Source organism: Marmota monax, unplaced genomic scaffold, assembly GCF_021218885.2.
Source record: "Marmota monax isolate L192 unplaced genomic scaffold, Marmota_monax_Labrador192_F-V1.1 WCK01_AAM20220418_F8-fsc00057, whole genome shotgun sequence".
Lineage (NCBI taxonomy): Eukaryota > Metazoa > Chordata > Mammalia > Rodentia > Sciuridae > Marmota > Marmota monax.
This window is the reverse complement of record NW_026693933.1, coordinates 1903259-1918887: the sequence shown is the minus strand read 5'-3', so window position 1 is coordinate 1918887 and position 15629 is coordinate 1903259. Positions and strand designations below refer to the sequence as shown.

The following is a 15629-nucleotide window of genomic DNA, read 5'->3' as shown; positions in this document are numbered from 1 at the left end:
GAAGAAACACAAATGGCCAATAAATACATGAAAAAATGTTCCACATCTCTAGCCATCAGGGAAATGAAATCAAAACTGCAGTAAGATTTCATCTCACTCCAGTCAGAATGACAATGATGGAAAATACAAACAACAATAAATATTGGCAAGGTTGTGGGGAGAAGGGAACACTTGAATATTTTTGGTGGGACTGAAGACTAGGGAAACCACTCTGGAAAAACAGTTTGGAGATTCCTCAAAAAACTAGGGATGGAACCACCATATGATTCAGCTATCATATTCCTGGGTATTTTCCCCAAAGATCTAAAATCATCATACTACAATGATACAGCCACATCAATGTTTATAGCAATACAATTCACAATAGGTAAGTTATGGAAGCAACCCAGATGCCCATCAATAGATGGATGGATTAAGAGAGTGTGATTGATACACACACACACACACACACACACACACACACACATGGTGTTTTACTCAGACATTAAAAAGAATGAAATTATGACATTTTTTCTGGTAAATGGATAGAAATGGAGAATATATGCTAAGTGAAATTAGCCAAACTCAGAAACTCAAAGGTAAAATATTTTCTCTCATGTGCAGAAGCTAGAGTAAAATAAAAGAAAGGGGGAGGGAAGAATAAGATAACATAAGGAACTAATCAAATATAAATGAATAGAAGAGCAAAAAACTAGTCTAGTAGATTGGGAGGGGGTGGAAAGGAAATGGGGAAGGAAAATGGGGATTCATGAGCTAAAATTTATTTCTGTTTGTATGAGTTTGTTGGGATGAACCCAACTACTATGTACATGCATAAAGCTCTAATTTAAAAAAAAAAAAGAATTTCAAATACTATATGCAAATATTGTACCTTACAGGAAGTGAGGCTTAATTAGCTTTCCCTTCTCTGAGTTTGGACTGAGTGTGGAAAAGGAGCAACTTTAGAGTAAGAAACTCGGCAAATATGATCTTAGGTCACAGTTAACATCAGTAGTAATAACATGTCAATAGCATGCGCCCAGGGTAAGGATAAGATGGAATGGCCCTTCAGCCCTATGGTTTTATCTGTTAAAACCCATAATCCCAATCTAACCATGATAGCAGATGTGTTGATTCCATGTTGAGGGACATTCTACAAAGTACTTCTACAGTACTCCTTAAAACTCTAAAGTTCAAGAAACACGAAGAACATCTCAGAAGTTGTCACAGATCAGAGGAAGTAAAAGATACAAAGACTAAATCAGTACTGTGTCCTGGATGGGATCCTCAAACTGAAACAAGACAGTAGGGAGAAGGAAGGAACGAAGGAAGGAACGAAGGAAGGAAGGAAAGAAGGGAGGGAGGGAGGGAGGGAGGGAGGGAGGAAGGAAGGAAACTACACCAAACACTTAGTGAAATGTAAGCATGGTTTGGAGTTTGTTGATACTAATGTACCGATGTTGATTTCTTTGTTGTGGCAAATACTGCAGAGCAGTGTGTAAACAACAGAGCTAGGTGAAGGGCACAGACAATGCCATGTTACCTTTCCAACTCTTTGTTTTAACTATATTAAAAAATAAATAGGTTACTAGAAGCACAACTACATATATACATTTTCTTACTCAGAGTCAATGTAGATTATCTATCTACTCCAGAAAACAAAATTATAGCAAGCCATCAAAACAGACATTGATGCCTGGGAGCCCTAGGCTGTCATAAAGAACTCATCAGCCAGTGCTATTTTCAACTGGCCATTAATCTAAAAAAATCGTCATTTTTTCAATCTTAATCCCACAGTACAACTCCCCATTACCTTTTCAGAACACAATTCTCATCAAACTAAAGCCCTCTATAGTTTTGAGAACAAATATAATATATTCCTTAAGACATGCAGAGATAGTCAAAACCTGGTCATTCCACAAACTTCATTGTCATCCCATCTTGAATTAAAAGTAGATTTTCAATTTTCTGAATGTACCATACCATGATGCCTTGGCAGTTCATTGCACATGAGTTACCACTGGCTGGAAATTTTTCTTTGCTTTACCTCTGATTGGTATATTCTTCATGATTTATTTCACTATTTGCTCTTCAGAGAGATGCCTCCTAGCTTTGAGCAGATCTCTTTCTTATTGTTTTGTCTACAATTGTACTTAATGACTTTCATTATTGTTTTTCATGATAGCCTATAAAGAGACAAGATTCTAAATCTGCTATTTTCACTGAACACTTAGTATGCATAAAGTGTTCACTACACAGTCAGTGCTCAAGAAGTGTATGCTACTTGAATGAATGGAGTAAAAATATTGTAATTGTCAAAATAAATGCAACAACAGAATTACTTTGTTAAATTAACTAAGGTAAGGCCAATGTGAAACTGATAAAAGCACAAGGTATGAAAATATTTGTCAGTCATTTAAAATTCTTTATTTAATATGCTTTCCAAAAATTAGAATTTAAGATATGACTTATTTACCTTTTTTCAATAAAATATATTTTAAAGTATTTCTTTCATATATATAGTATAAGAATTGAGTGGGAAATATTCAACTATGTACCTTCAAAGACCTGAGTATGTTTTTCTTAAAAGTATAGTAAACTAAAGATGAATGCACTTAATTTAAATGACTAGTGTGAATATATTTTAGATTTGTCTTGTCTCTCAATCTGTAAAACTGCTTTGTTCTCTAGGTTAGTATTGAAATTAATTTTATAAGAATGAATACAATGTTAATACCACATATTAGTAATCTTAAGAGAGGTAAATCTTACTCACTTTAAGAGAAAGGAAACATAACACCAAATTAAGAACACTTCTATTAAAAGCTTTATTATTGTAAGTTGGAAAATATGTATATAAATATAAAATGGTCATTTTTAGTATTGGGGATTAAACCCAGGGTCATTCACTGAGCTAAGTTCCAGCCCCTCCTCCTTTTTATTCTTTTGAGATTGCTACAACATCTGGATATACCTTGACTTAATCTTGAAAGCATGGACCCGGACCTGCTCTTCAGTCCCCAGCACTCACCCTGCTGGCCTCCTCCTTCCCCCCTCTATTCCACCAATTCTTCTTCAATCCAATTATAGTTTACTTTTTTTGTTTCTATAATTAGCTGAGATATACCATGCCACATCTGCTCATGCATATATGAAAGCTGGGTCAGATTCATTCCACTATTCTTCCCTTCCCCCACCCATTCCTTCTTCTTCCTCATCAATCCTATTCACCTACTCTAATGATCCTTCCTCTATTTGGATGAAATCCCCACCCCAATTTCTCACCCCTCTCTCTTTAAAATCAGCCCCAAATTATTTTTTTTTTAAATTTTGTAGTTGTAGATGAACAGAGTACCTTTATTTTGTTTAATTTTAAGTGGTGCTGAGGATGGAACTCAGTTCCTCACACATGCTAGGCAAGGGTTATGCCACTGAGCTACAGCCACAGCCCCCCTCCACTATTTTGAATTAGCTTCTACGTATCAGAGAAAATATTACACCTTTGAATTTGGGGTACTGGCTTATTTCACTTAGCATGACAGTCTCCAGTTCTGTCCCTTTGCCAGCAAAAGTCATAGTCATTCTTAATGGCTGAGTAATACTCCATTTTATATATATATCACATTTTCTTAAACATTCATCTGTTCAAGGACACCTGGGTTTGCTCCATGGCTTGGCTATTGTGAATTGTGTTACTATAAACACTGATGTGGCTGTGTCATTATAGTATGCTGACTTTAAATATTTTGGATATCTATTCAAAAGTAGAATAGTTTGATGATATGGTGTTTCCATTCCTACTATTTTGAGCAACCTCCATACAGCTTTCTGAGTGGTTGCACTAATTTGTAGTGCCATCAACAAGGCAGGAGTGTGCCTTTTTCCCCATATCCTCACCAACATTTATCATTACTTGTATTCTTGGTAATTGCCATTCTGACTGGAGTGAGATGAAATCTCAGTGTAGTTTTTATTTGCATTTCTCTAATTGCTAGAGATGTTGAATATTTGTTGATCATTCGCATTTCTTCTTTTGAGAAGTGTCTGTTTAGATTTTTTGCTCATTTATTGATTGGGTTATTTGGGTTTTTTTGGTGTTTTTTAGTTTTTTGTATGTTCTGGATATTAATACTCTAACTGAGGAGCAGGTGGCAAACATTTTCTCCCATTCTCTTTTCATGCTTTTAGTTAACTTTGCTATGCAGAAATTTTTAATTTGATACCATTCCACTTTTTTATTTTATTTTTTTTAATGTTATTTCTCATGCTTTAGAAATCTTGTCAAGGAACTTGGTTTCTGTGCCAGCATGTCCGAGTGTAGGGCCTACATTTTCTTCTAGTAGGTACAGTTTCTGGTCAGATTCCTAGGTCTTCAATCTACTTTGAGTTGAGTTTTATGAAGGGTGAGAGGGGTTAAATTTCATTCTACTACATGTGGGTTTCCAGTTTTCCCAAGACCATTTGTTAAAAAGGCCATCTTTTCTCCAAAATATGTTTTTGGGCCCTCTGTCAGAATCAGATAACTATATTTATGTGGGTTTGTCTCTTTGTCTTCTATTCTATTCAGTGGGTCTCCAGTTTTGGTGCTTTTGAGAAAGGATCTCACTAAGTTGCTGAGATTGGCCTTGAATTAGCAATTATCCTACCTCAGCCTCTTAAGTCTCTGGGAGTACAGATATGTGCCACTGTGCCTGGTTTTGTGGACTTATTTTTGAGGGTGCTATTTTTTTTTTTTTGGTTCCAAGTAATGAAACCCAGGAGTGTTTACCACTGAACTATATCAGTCTGTTCATTATTATTATTATTATTATTATTATTATTATTAATTATTGTTATTAATTTTGAGACAGGGTCTGTCTAAATTGCTTAGGGCATTTCTGGCTTTGAATTTGTGATCCTCCTGCCTCAGGCTCCCAAGCTGCTGAGATTACAGGTTTGCATCACTGCCCATGGCGAGGATACTAATTTTTAAAAAACCTTCATTACTTTTAGGAAATAGTAGAGAGAAATTGACTAGAAATAAAGAAATCTGGATCCCAGCCCTAGTCCTGTTGTTAACTAGCTTTGCCACTCTGAGCCAATCAATCATTTGAGTGTTGATGATTTTATGCATGAAATGGGGCTATTAATATTTGCTCTGACTTCTCATATGGTTATTTTGAATAGCACCTTAAATAATGAGTGTGGAAATTCTGCAAAATATATCAAGTATATTTCTCATGTATGATATTATTTTTATATTACATATAAGAATACAGAGGAACCTCTGTGAAATCTCAGATCTTCTTATTACATTGCACTCTCTGCCAAACTACATAAACAAAGTGTTTTTCAGTTGCTGCAGTTGGAGTTATTTAAAGACAAATGTGATTGATTATATAAATATGCAAAAAACTAACAATTTTGATGTAATGCACTTGAATGTGCTGAGGATAAAATTCTCATAAGTCTTCTTTTTAAAATGAAAGCAGACCTTGAGCCCCCATGAAGTAAAGAATTTCAGAGCCTCAAATCTAGCACACATCAGGAAAATGGAATTATTCTGTAGCTTATCAAGTCATCTAAAGTGTAGGACTAATACTATTCATTCTCTAATTATCAGTGTCTTTCTTTACAGAAATCTGATAGTCATTTGCAATCTTTTCAGTGTAGGGCGAATAAAATGAAACAATAGTTGTACTTGAGGTAGCATTATTTTTTTTGTCACATTTAAACATTTTACAAGTGGCTAAAAATTCTACTTCCTTTACATGTTATTTTTGATTGAAGAAGTTCATCCACTTGAGGATATAAAGTATGAATTCGTATTCTCAAGGTGATTGCTTTCCTCGGAGGGAATCAGGTAAATATATAGCTGTGGTTACAAACTGTTAAGCTACTGAGAAGGCTCTGTGTCCAGTGAAGCTTCACAGAAGAAATAATGGTTAGTCAGATCTGTAAGATTGGTAAAATTTTGCCATAGGTACTGTAAATGAAACATTAAAGGTAGAGGGACAATATCTATAGAAACACAAAACTATGGCTGGACATGGTGGCATACACCTGTAATCCCAGCAGTTCTGGAGACTGAGGCAGGAGGATCGCGAGTTCAAAGCCAGCCTTAGCAACAGTGAGGCATTAAGCAACTCAGTCTCTAAATAAAATACAAAATAGGGCTGGGGATGGGGCTCAGTGGTTGAGTGCCCCTGAGTTCAATCCCTGGTACACAAAGACACACACACACACACACACACACACAACCAAAACCACAAAACTATGGACAAATATGATAAACTTAATGAGGAACAAAGTACATGTGTGGTATGTGTGTTAACTCTCTGAGGGCTTCAGGAACATAGGACCAAAAACTGGTGGCTTAGAGCAGCAATGTATTGTCTTACAGTTTTGGAGGTTGGAAGTCTGAAATCAAGCTGTCAGCAGGGCCAGTTCTCTGCTCAGACTGTGAAGGAGCAGCAGTTCAGTCCTCCCACCTGGATTCTGGTGTTCTGCAGGCAGCATGTGGCATTCCTTGCCTTGTAGATGCATCACTGTGGTTCCCACCTTTATGTTCCCTTGACATTCTCCCTGTATGTCTATCTCCATATTTACATTTCCCCTTTTTGTAAGACAACAGTCATACTGGATTGGGATCCACCAAGTTTCTTCATTTTAACTTGATTACTACTGTAAAGATGCTATTTCCATAAAAGTCCACATTCTGAGCTACTAGATGCTAAGGCCTCACATATCTTTTGGGGAAGACATAATGCCACCCATAGTGGTATGATTATGGCCATAACACATGAGAAGGTGGATTGTGTAAAGGGGAAGTAGGTAAGAGAAGAGGCATGGGTCCAGGAACATAGGCCTAGGTTCCTTTAAGATAATGACTAAGAATTCCAAACACGTAAAATATAAGTAGGTATATTCTAAGGATAGAGATCAGTACTCTCTATAATTCAAGAATCTGGTTCTTTGTCATTAAAAATCATAGATTAAAGAAGGTGGGACTTATCACTTGATTCTTCAATCAGTGTCTCAAGTCTGAAGGAAAATTTAAATTTTTTTTTTTCTGTGAAACAATGTTTTAAAAATAATTGAGAATCCCAGAGGTAGAGACACTACAAAAGTTGATTCAACTACTTAAAGTAGACAAAGAATCCTGGAGCTCAAAAAATTGTTTTTCTTTCAAACTAATTATACCCTTAAACTTCAACCATTTTGCTTTTTGCAGTGTATTTGTGAAAGACTCTCTTCTCTAAAAGTCTGCCTTTTCTCCCAGTTTGTCATCTCCTTCTGGCTCTACTTCCTGCCTCAGACAAATTAATATGCTTAATTCCCATGACCCTGGCAAGCCTGTCCTGCATTCTCTGCTAATCTGCCTTGAAGTCCCCAGTGCATGAAGGACTGTGCCATCCACAATCTTCCCTCCCATCCCCAGACTGCTGAGTGCTGGGGACATCCTCCAGCACTGGCCAGGTTGGTGCCCTTCCACGTATGGCTTCCAGACACAGCAACTCCACACTGCCTTCCAAGCCAGCAACATGAGACTGCTCAACATGAGGCCACTCTATTTTCTTTTCTCTGCCTTGGAAAAGCCTTTCTAGAATTTCACAGCCCCCTCAACATCTCTTCTCCACTGCTGCCTGAGGAACATATTTAAAACTTCACAGAGAAGTGTGAGTTTTTCCAGTGTTCCCTGGCTCTACTTTCTTTTCACCTGTCTTCAATTAAGACTCGCGAATTCACAGGTGAACATGCTTTTCTTACCTCTCATTTTAGAGAAAATGTTCACCTCTCTTCAGCAAGTCTAATTTGTAGGTTGGTGACCTGACTCTGGTTGCCTCTCTTGGATTTTGTCCAATAAGCTATTCTTTTTTTTTTTTTTCCAATTTTACCAATTTATTTATTTATATATGACGGCAGAATGCATTGCAATTCTTATTACACACGTAGAGCACATTTTTTCATATCTCTGGTTGTATACCAAGTATATTCACACCAATTCATGTCTTCATACCTGTACTTTGGATAATAATAATCATCACATTCCACCATTATTAATAACCCCATGTTCCCTCCCTTCCCCTCCAATCCCTCTGCCCTATCTAGAGTTCATCTCCTGCTCCCTATCCCACTATGAATCAGCCTCCTTATATCAAAGAAAACATTCGGCATTTGTTTTTTTTTTGGATTTGCTAACTTCACTTAGCATTATCTTCTCTAACTCTATCCATTTACCTGCAAATACCATGATTTTATTCTCTTTTATTGCTAAGTAATATTCCACTGTGTATATATGCCACATTTTTTTAATCCATTCATCTACTGAAGGACATCTAGGTTGGTTCCACAGTTTAGCTATTGTAAATTGTGCTGCTATTATCATTGATGTGGCTGTGTCCCTGTAGTATGCTGTTTTTAAGTCCTTTGGGTATAGACCGAGGAGAGGGATAGCTGGGTCAAACAATGATTCCATTCCCAATTTTCCAAGACATCTCCATACTGCTTTCCATATTGGCTGCACCAATTTGCAGTCCCACCAGCACATTTGTCTCTTTTCCTCTCAATGGTGTCTTTCATATCAAGCTATAAATATATTCATGTCTCTCATATTTTAGAACATAATATACAAAATGTCCTTCATCATTCATTGTTTTATTCTAGGAATATTTCTAGGTTTCTTCTTTCTTTTTCTCAGGGAAAAGATAAGCAAGTGATGATCTCTCCCTCTGTTGTATTATCTCCCACATCCTCTGGGTTATTCTTATACTTACTGAGGTTTGGATTTCAAGTCTACTGCTGTTCTAATCACACCTGAAAATCCAGTGTAATTTTTAAAAATTCTTTTATTATTTAGACACTTATTGGGAATCTTCTCTCCATTGTAAGAATTTCTCATTTGTGTCTAATGACACCAAGTAATCTTTTCTATCTTCGTAACTGTCCTTTTTTTAGCCTAATTTGCTTCCTCTCTTATTTCTAAGTGCTCATGGAGTTACACATTTGGCTGTTATCTTCTCACTGTGGATACCTTCATTAGTTTGAATACAATTGATATTTACATGGTACCACATCAGCAAGCTTAACCCAGATAATTTCTGATTCCTTGATATTTGATTCCACACTCACAGTTCCAACTGCTCACTCCGTAGCTTCCTGGGGGTATATCTCAACACAACATTCCCCAATCTGACCTTCATTAGCTATTCCTCCTGTTCACTGTGAATACTCTGAGGGAGAATCACTTCTAGACCTCTCACCTAGATTCTGGTGGTTTGCAAGCCAGAAATCTGGATATGGTCTTATACCTCTTTATCACCCTCTACTCCTATGATTAAATAGTTGCTGATGTGATTAAAAACACATCATTTTCTACTGGGCTTTTGAAATAGGCTCCAAACATATTTTTATATTTGTTTTTTTCTTACATGTTTAACAAGATGAATGTTAACTGTTTCCTTATGTCCATTACTTAGAATGGTAATAAAAGCCTTCCCTCTTGATTTAGTCACTTTCTAAATTCTTTTTCTTTTTCTTTCTTTCTTTTTTTTTTCTATAGTGAGTCACGACACATTGGAAACTCCCTAATCAATAAGAGTGATGGATAATTTCTTTAGAACAATGCAAATTATTGTAATGGTTTCAGGGTTTCTGAACTTCCTGGGATCTGCCCCAAAATAGCAGAATCCAATCCAGTCTCTTGCTACCCTATCTCCAACACCTTCAACAAGGCTGAAATACTTATAGTGCCCCCTACAGGCCATGTGATTCCTGGCACCCTGATATTACCTCAGGTGTGCTTGCTTCACTCCTAATGGATAAAATCTGCTTACTTTCTGTTAGACAAGGGACACCTCTAGGCTTACTCACATGTTTTCCTCACACGTACAGATCTGTCTGGGTTATTCCATCTTTATGACCCTATTATATATGTTTTCTGTCTAAGGTAAGAGAATAACTCAGGGCAAACAGTATAATAGGGCTAAAGAGCCTTGGCCTCAGAATGCCATAGGTGTGAATGGTAAGAATGGATATATTTGGTAAACAGTATACTGTCCCTTGGCCCAGTTACTGTTACTAAACTCAGTTTGAGGAAGAAAAATTTTTCTTAAGTCAAGTTAGTACAACCAAGGATTTATGATGGAAATGGAGTTTTCATTGGTTTTAAAGGCTATAGACAATTTGGGAGTGCTAAGATTTGAGGTGGAAAAGAAGATAAGTAGGCTGGGGATATCCCTTGGTGGTAGAGTCCTTGCTTAGCACATGGGAGACCCAGGATTTGATTCCCAGACCTTAAAAGTGAAAGAACAAACAACAATAACAAAAACGATATGTGAGAATTCTCCTAATTGGTCTACGTTTACTAAACTCCTTTGAATCTTAAAAAATTATGATCTTGATTGTATAATTAGGTTTTTTTGTAACATTATATTAATCCCAAAAATTATAACTCAATGAATGTGACTTATTGACAATCTATACTCTTACTTATTAAAAGTGTGATTGTTTTTTAATGCCTGGTGAACTCATTTTTCCAATTCAGTTCATCATTATATTTACTGATTGGTAAGGTTTAGGATATTGTTTCATAAAATGAGTTTTTAGGAAATCTAATCCTTTGGGAAATTCATCAAGAAATTATTCCATGGGCTAACAGGTGTGGTAAAGGCTCTCAAAATTCTTTGTAAAGAAACTTCACCTGTTTAATCCACCATTTTACCTCTTAACTGTAGAACTGCTTTTTCCATAACTGCTGTTAATATTTCATGGGACTATTCCCCAGAATTTGAAAAATTATAATTAACTATAAGTATTAATCTGATTAATCTGCCATTTACTATTTAAAAAAAAAACAGAACTATTCATTAAGCACCCAAATAATTTGTTTTACATTTTTTCTCATATACTAAAGAGTAGTTTCCAGATTATCCCTTTGTCATAGGCCATAAATGTGTTGTAAACAATGGTTATTATTAACCTATTATAATATATTATAAAAGTCATAAAGACATAGATCTTTTGGAACCCCAAGGATAATTAGATTTCAAATGGTGTTCTACTACTCCACTAGTCTGAGAAAATTGAGTCCTGGAGAAGCTTAAGAAAATTTTGAATATAAAAAAGAGAGTCTACAGTGGAACCACAGCTTAAAAGATGATCTCTTGAGTAAGGGTCCTATATTCTTTATTTGCTTACCACTTTATTCTATTTATCAGGAACCCATTTATAAATAATTAAACTGACCTTGCTTGTGATAATAGTTGATTTTTTTTAGTATTGTTTTAGTTAAAGATGAAAACAATGACTTTTATCTTATTTTGTTTTGTTTTTATGTGGTTCTGGGATCCAACCAAGTTCCTCACATGTGCCAGGCAAGTGTTCTACTACTGAATCACAACCCCAGTCCAATAGTTCATATTTTTCATGACTTAAGTTTAGAATCAGAAGCTAGAAGATTTTATGTAAATATCTAATTTCAAGTGCATAATTTAGAAATCAAGTTGTAATGTTTAGAAGAAATGTTTTTAATATATCTGGCCTTTTAGAAATGTGGACTCTCATATCAGAAATATAAAGTGCATGTAAGATTCTTCTTATTCTTCTTTGGTTGTTCATTTTTTTTTCATTTAATAAAATGTTTTCTACCAACATGAAACCATTCTTGGGGATCAAAGTCATTAGGAGAACACAGTAGATCGCGCTTTTTAGTTGATTCTAAACAGTTCTGTGGTTTAAGCAAAAGATTTTGTTTTTCCAAGGCAGAGGCATTCCATCCGTTAGGAAATATGGACTTCAGAATTTGTTTCCACTGTGCCACCACATATTACCTCCTACCTTAATGACTTCCAAGTATTAGAAATTATGATACCTTTAATCAGTTACATAAAAAATATTTAAAATGAAAAATATATTATATCCTTTCTTTATTCAAAGACACTTTTGTTTATTGTATCTCATTTTATTATTAAAAATGCCAGATAACACAGAATTTAGGGGTTGTCAAAGGTACAAAAGCACATGTTTCTACAATTTTTTTACTTACATAAGGTAAGATTTTATGTGTATAAGAAATTTCTTTATGTGCAGGAAACACATCTAGCTTTTCAAGGTTAAGCAAATAATATACACAACATATGGCATTTTTACTAAACAACCTTAAATGCAAAAATAGAAGGTTAGTGGATTTAGCTACTATTTGTCTGCAACTTTATCACAATGTGAAAAATTGATGCCACAATGCAAATATAATAAGAAAATATATAGAAAAAGGTATATTTTCTAAAGAAATGTATATTTAGAATATTGAACCATTGATAAATCCTATGCTGAGAAATACTGTATGTAATTTTTTTTTTATTTTTAATTTTTGTCTTTAAGATTTTCTACTCTCCCATGGCCCTCTTCATACCACCCTCTGTATATGCTGTTCATCTTCAGTTCAATCTACTTTACCAATTTTGGATCCATACTGAGGTAACTTTTTTTACCCCTTAAGTTTTATATCTAAATAGCCTGAAGTAATGTCCTGGAAATCCACTAGAAGCTGATTTATTGTGTAAGAAAAATCTTTGTCTGCCTTCTTTAAGGAGAAACATCTGTTCATTTTTATTCCTTTTTTCTGAATATATATTGCAAAGTTTATAAGAAGCAATGAGGCCAGTTGGTCTTGATTAAATAAAACAATTTTTGAACTATTAAGTACCAAAACATTTTAATACTATATTCAATACAATATCTACCTGTATTGCAGTTTATTAAATATTACTAAGAGATGTTAAAATTTATTTCAGTTTGGAGATATAAATTTTTATACATTTTATATAGATATATATTTATATATATTCATATACTAAAAAATCTAGAGACATCTATATAGATATATCAGTAGAAACTTCTTGAAAACTCCTTGGAAAAAATTAATATTTATGCAAATTAGAAAAATACTTTTTTTTGGAAAATATTATTTTAATTATATAGTTTAGGTTTTATTTAAAGGCATTCAATATATTGTTAAGGCTTTATTTGTCTTCTAAAAAATTAAACAAATAGAATTTTTTGTTTCTTCTGGGGTATTTCAATTTGTCAGACTTGAATGTTTGCAGATAGATCATTAAGCAACTGTTTGGTTTATGAACTATTGTACTGATCTTGTTGTTAAGTATCAAAAATCACAGACCCAGAAAAATTCCTACTTATACACTCGAGAACCCTTTCAAGCATTTGGTATTTATTGGAAGCCTTTTGAAGTTACGATAGGAAGCACATTGACAGGTGTTGCAATTGGTTGAAAAATATCACATATCACAGCTGCATAAGATGTCAAATCTTGATACAACAAAGAGCATTATTTCATTAATCTGCAATATTTCTTGCTACTGATTTGCTTGGAATAAAGAGACTGTTACCCTGACTTCGAACATATGTTGCATTTTTTGAAGATCGCTCATGAAATACTATTGTGTTTTATGATAGTTGACACACATCAAACAGTCAATACTACAACCATCTGAAAGAGTTGTTGAGGCCAATTCTGACTCTAGAGGTCAAGGACCAAATTTGTTTAAATCAGTGGATGGAAACTTTCTGATGATTTACATGGAGGGGTTAAAGGAGAATTACACTTTTATAGCAGTTCTGCCCCAGGTCGTGCCACGTGTTGGTCAGCTTTTTGTCTGGATACAGAACAATGGTGCCTAAGTAACTTCCATTTTTTTTCCTGTCTCTTAGAAATGTCCCTGAATAGGATTTCAGTTCCATTCCCTGAAGTGGGAAACTGAGAGTGAGGAAAAGCCAGTGGTGAAAATTCTTTCTTTTAAGCTCAGAATGAACCTCCAGGTGGCTTCCTTTCCAGTTCAAAAGCAGTGCCTTAGAATCTCTCCCTTGTGCTCTACTTCTTAGTTTTGAAAGTACTTTGCCATGTGTAATTACAACAGCTGGACTGGCCTGAGAGGCATGAAGACACTTTATGGAAGTGATGGTTTGGATCCTCAAAAATCAAGTTATTAGCTGTGGATACATTTCTGAAATTTTTTTTCACAACTGTGTGATGTCACTAGTTTATTGTACATAATATACCACCATTTGTTTACAAATAATAGAATAATTCTCCAGGGGTTAGAATCAAGATATTTTTCATAGTGGCTGCTTTGGGTAAATGGAATACAGAACTGGAAGAACTGGAGTAAGGAGAAGATTAAACTATTTTTTTTTAAAATATTTTTAACATGTGTTTGCTGGACTTTTTCATATAATGCTAATACCCATATTAGGAAATAAAAATGGAGACTGAAAACAATAACCTTCAGTGTAGGAAAATATCCACTTTATGACTGGAAAAAGTATTAACCCCGCTGAGTTACTTGCACACTGTTTAAGATCAGGCATCCTGGATATAGCTGACCAGGCACAGAAATGACATGTGTGAGCTATAGATGAGACAGTGTTGGCCAATGCAATTTGTGCTATCCTAAGTGACTCTCAGTTCTTTCCCTTCATGAAGATCAGTTCTCACTCTCAGGGTAAACTAGTCTTAAGGTGGTATGGATTTTCTAAAAGTGAAGAAGAAAAATGTTTTTCCTTTCAATCAACCCAGTTAAGATGAGAGGAAGGAAAAATAAAAACAATTTTAAATCATGTTTTTAAAAAATTGTTTATAGGAAGAAAAAAAAATGGGTCATTAAACAAATTGAATAGTTCATTGAAATTTTCTGTTTACTCTTAGGGTACTTTAATGAAGACACAACAGATTCTTAGTCACATATTGTTTTTTGAAAGTTACAAAACATTTTGCTTTAAATTATATTCTCTTGCTTAATTTTTGTGAAGACATTTTGTTTGTAGATTGTTCGTTGATCTAAAGTGTGTGTAACTTCTTATGAATTTGCTGAGTTCAATAAAAGAAACTTTTATCTAATATATATTTTTAACTTAGTAACTACAACATTTTTAGAGTTTTAGATATTTTTCATTATTTGGGTGCTAGCTGATTTTACATGGTGCAGTAATATTACTAACATTAACTGCTACCTTTGATCATAAATTTACTATTTTTTTCATGTATATATCACATGATACTTGAGTACAAAAATGTTATAACAAACAAAATTATTTAAAACTTTAGTATTGAAGATTTGAGTCAAATTATTTGATGATTTTTATAATACTAAACTGAAACCCCTAAATGTAACACTATGCAAATATTAGAAATATAATGAATAGGGCTGGGGATGTGGCTCAAGTGGTAGCGCGAATGCCTGGCATGCGTGTGGTCCGGGTTCAATCTTCAGCACACATACAAACAAAGATGTTGTGTCCACCGAAAACTAAAAAATAAATATTAAAAATTCTCTCTCTCTCTCTAAAAAAAAAAAGAAATGTAATGAATAATCTCTGTATATTGATATGAATAGAATACCAAATAAATCAAAGTATATAGTATGTGTTATGTATATTATGTGCTAATATTTATGCTAAAAGACATAAAGTTATATATTTTGCATATTCAGATATACATAAAATGCCTTTAGAAAGACATAGGGTAGCCATTTCTCTTCCTGTAGGAGGGTTTTTTTTGGGGATCGCTAAGAGATAAAAATCAGAGTAAGACATTAATATGAATTTAACCATTATACTTTGGGTAAAATGTGATCTCTGTATGTTGTTATTTC

The 15629-nt window shown here is 34.4% G+C and overlaps 1 protein-coding gene across 5 annotated transcripts in view; it reads left to right on the top strand.

Moving 5' to 3' along the window:
* Agmo (alkylglycerol monooxygenase) overlaps nucleotides 1–15629 on the top strand; it is a 337598-nt gene that overhangs the window by 136002 nt on the left and 185967 nt on the right. For 4 of the 5 annotated variants that reach the window (XM_046463535.2, XM_046463530.2, XM_046463532.2 and 1 more), the window contains exons 7-8: nucleotides 11317–11333; nucleotides 12340–12435. In XM_046463535.2, coding sequence (XP_046319491.1) covers nucleotides 11317–11333; nucleotides 12340–12435 — 113 coding nt within the window. The remainder of the gene's footprint in view (nucleotides 1–11316; nucleotides 11334–12339; nucleotides 12436–15629) is intronic. The other variant, XM_046463531.2, reaches the window with a different exon arrangement.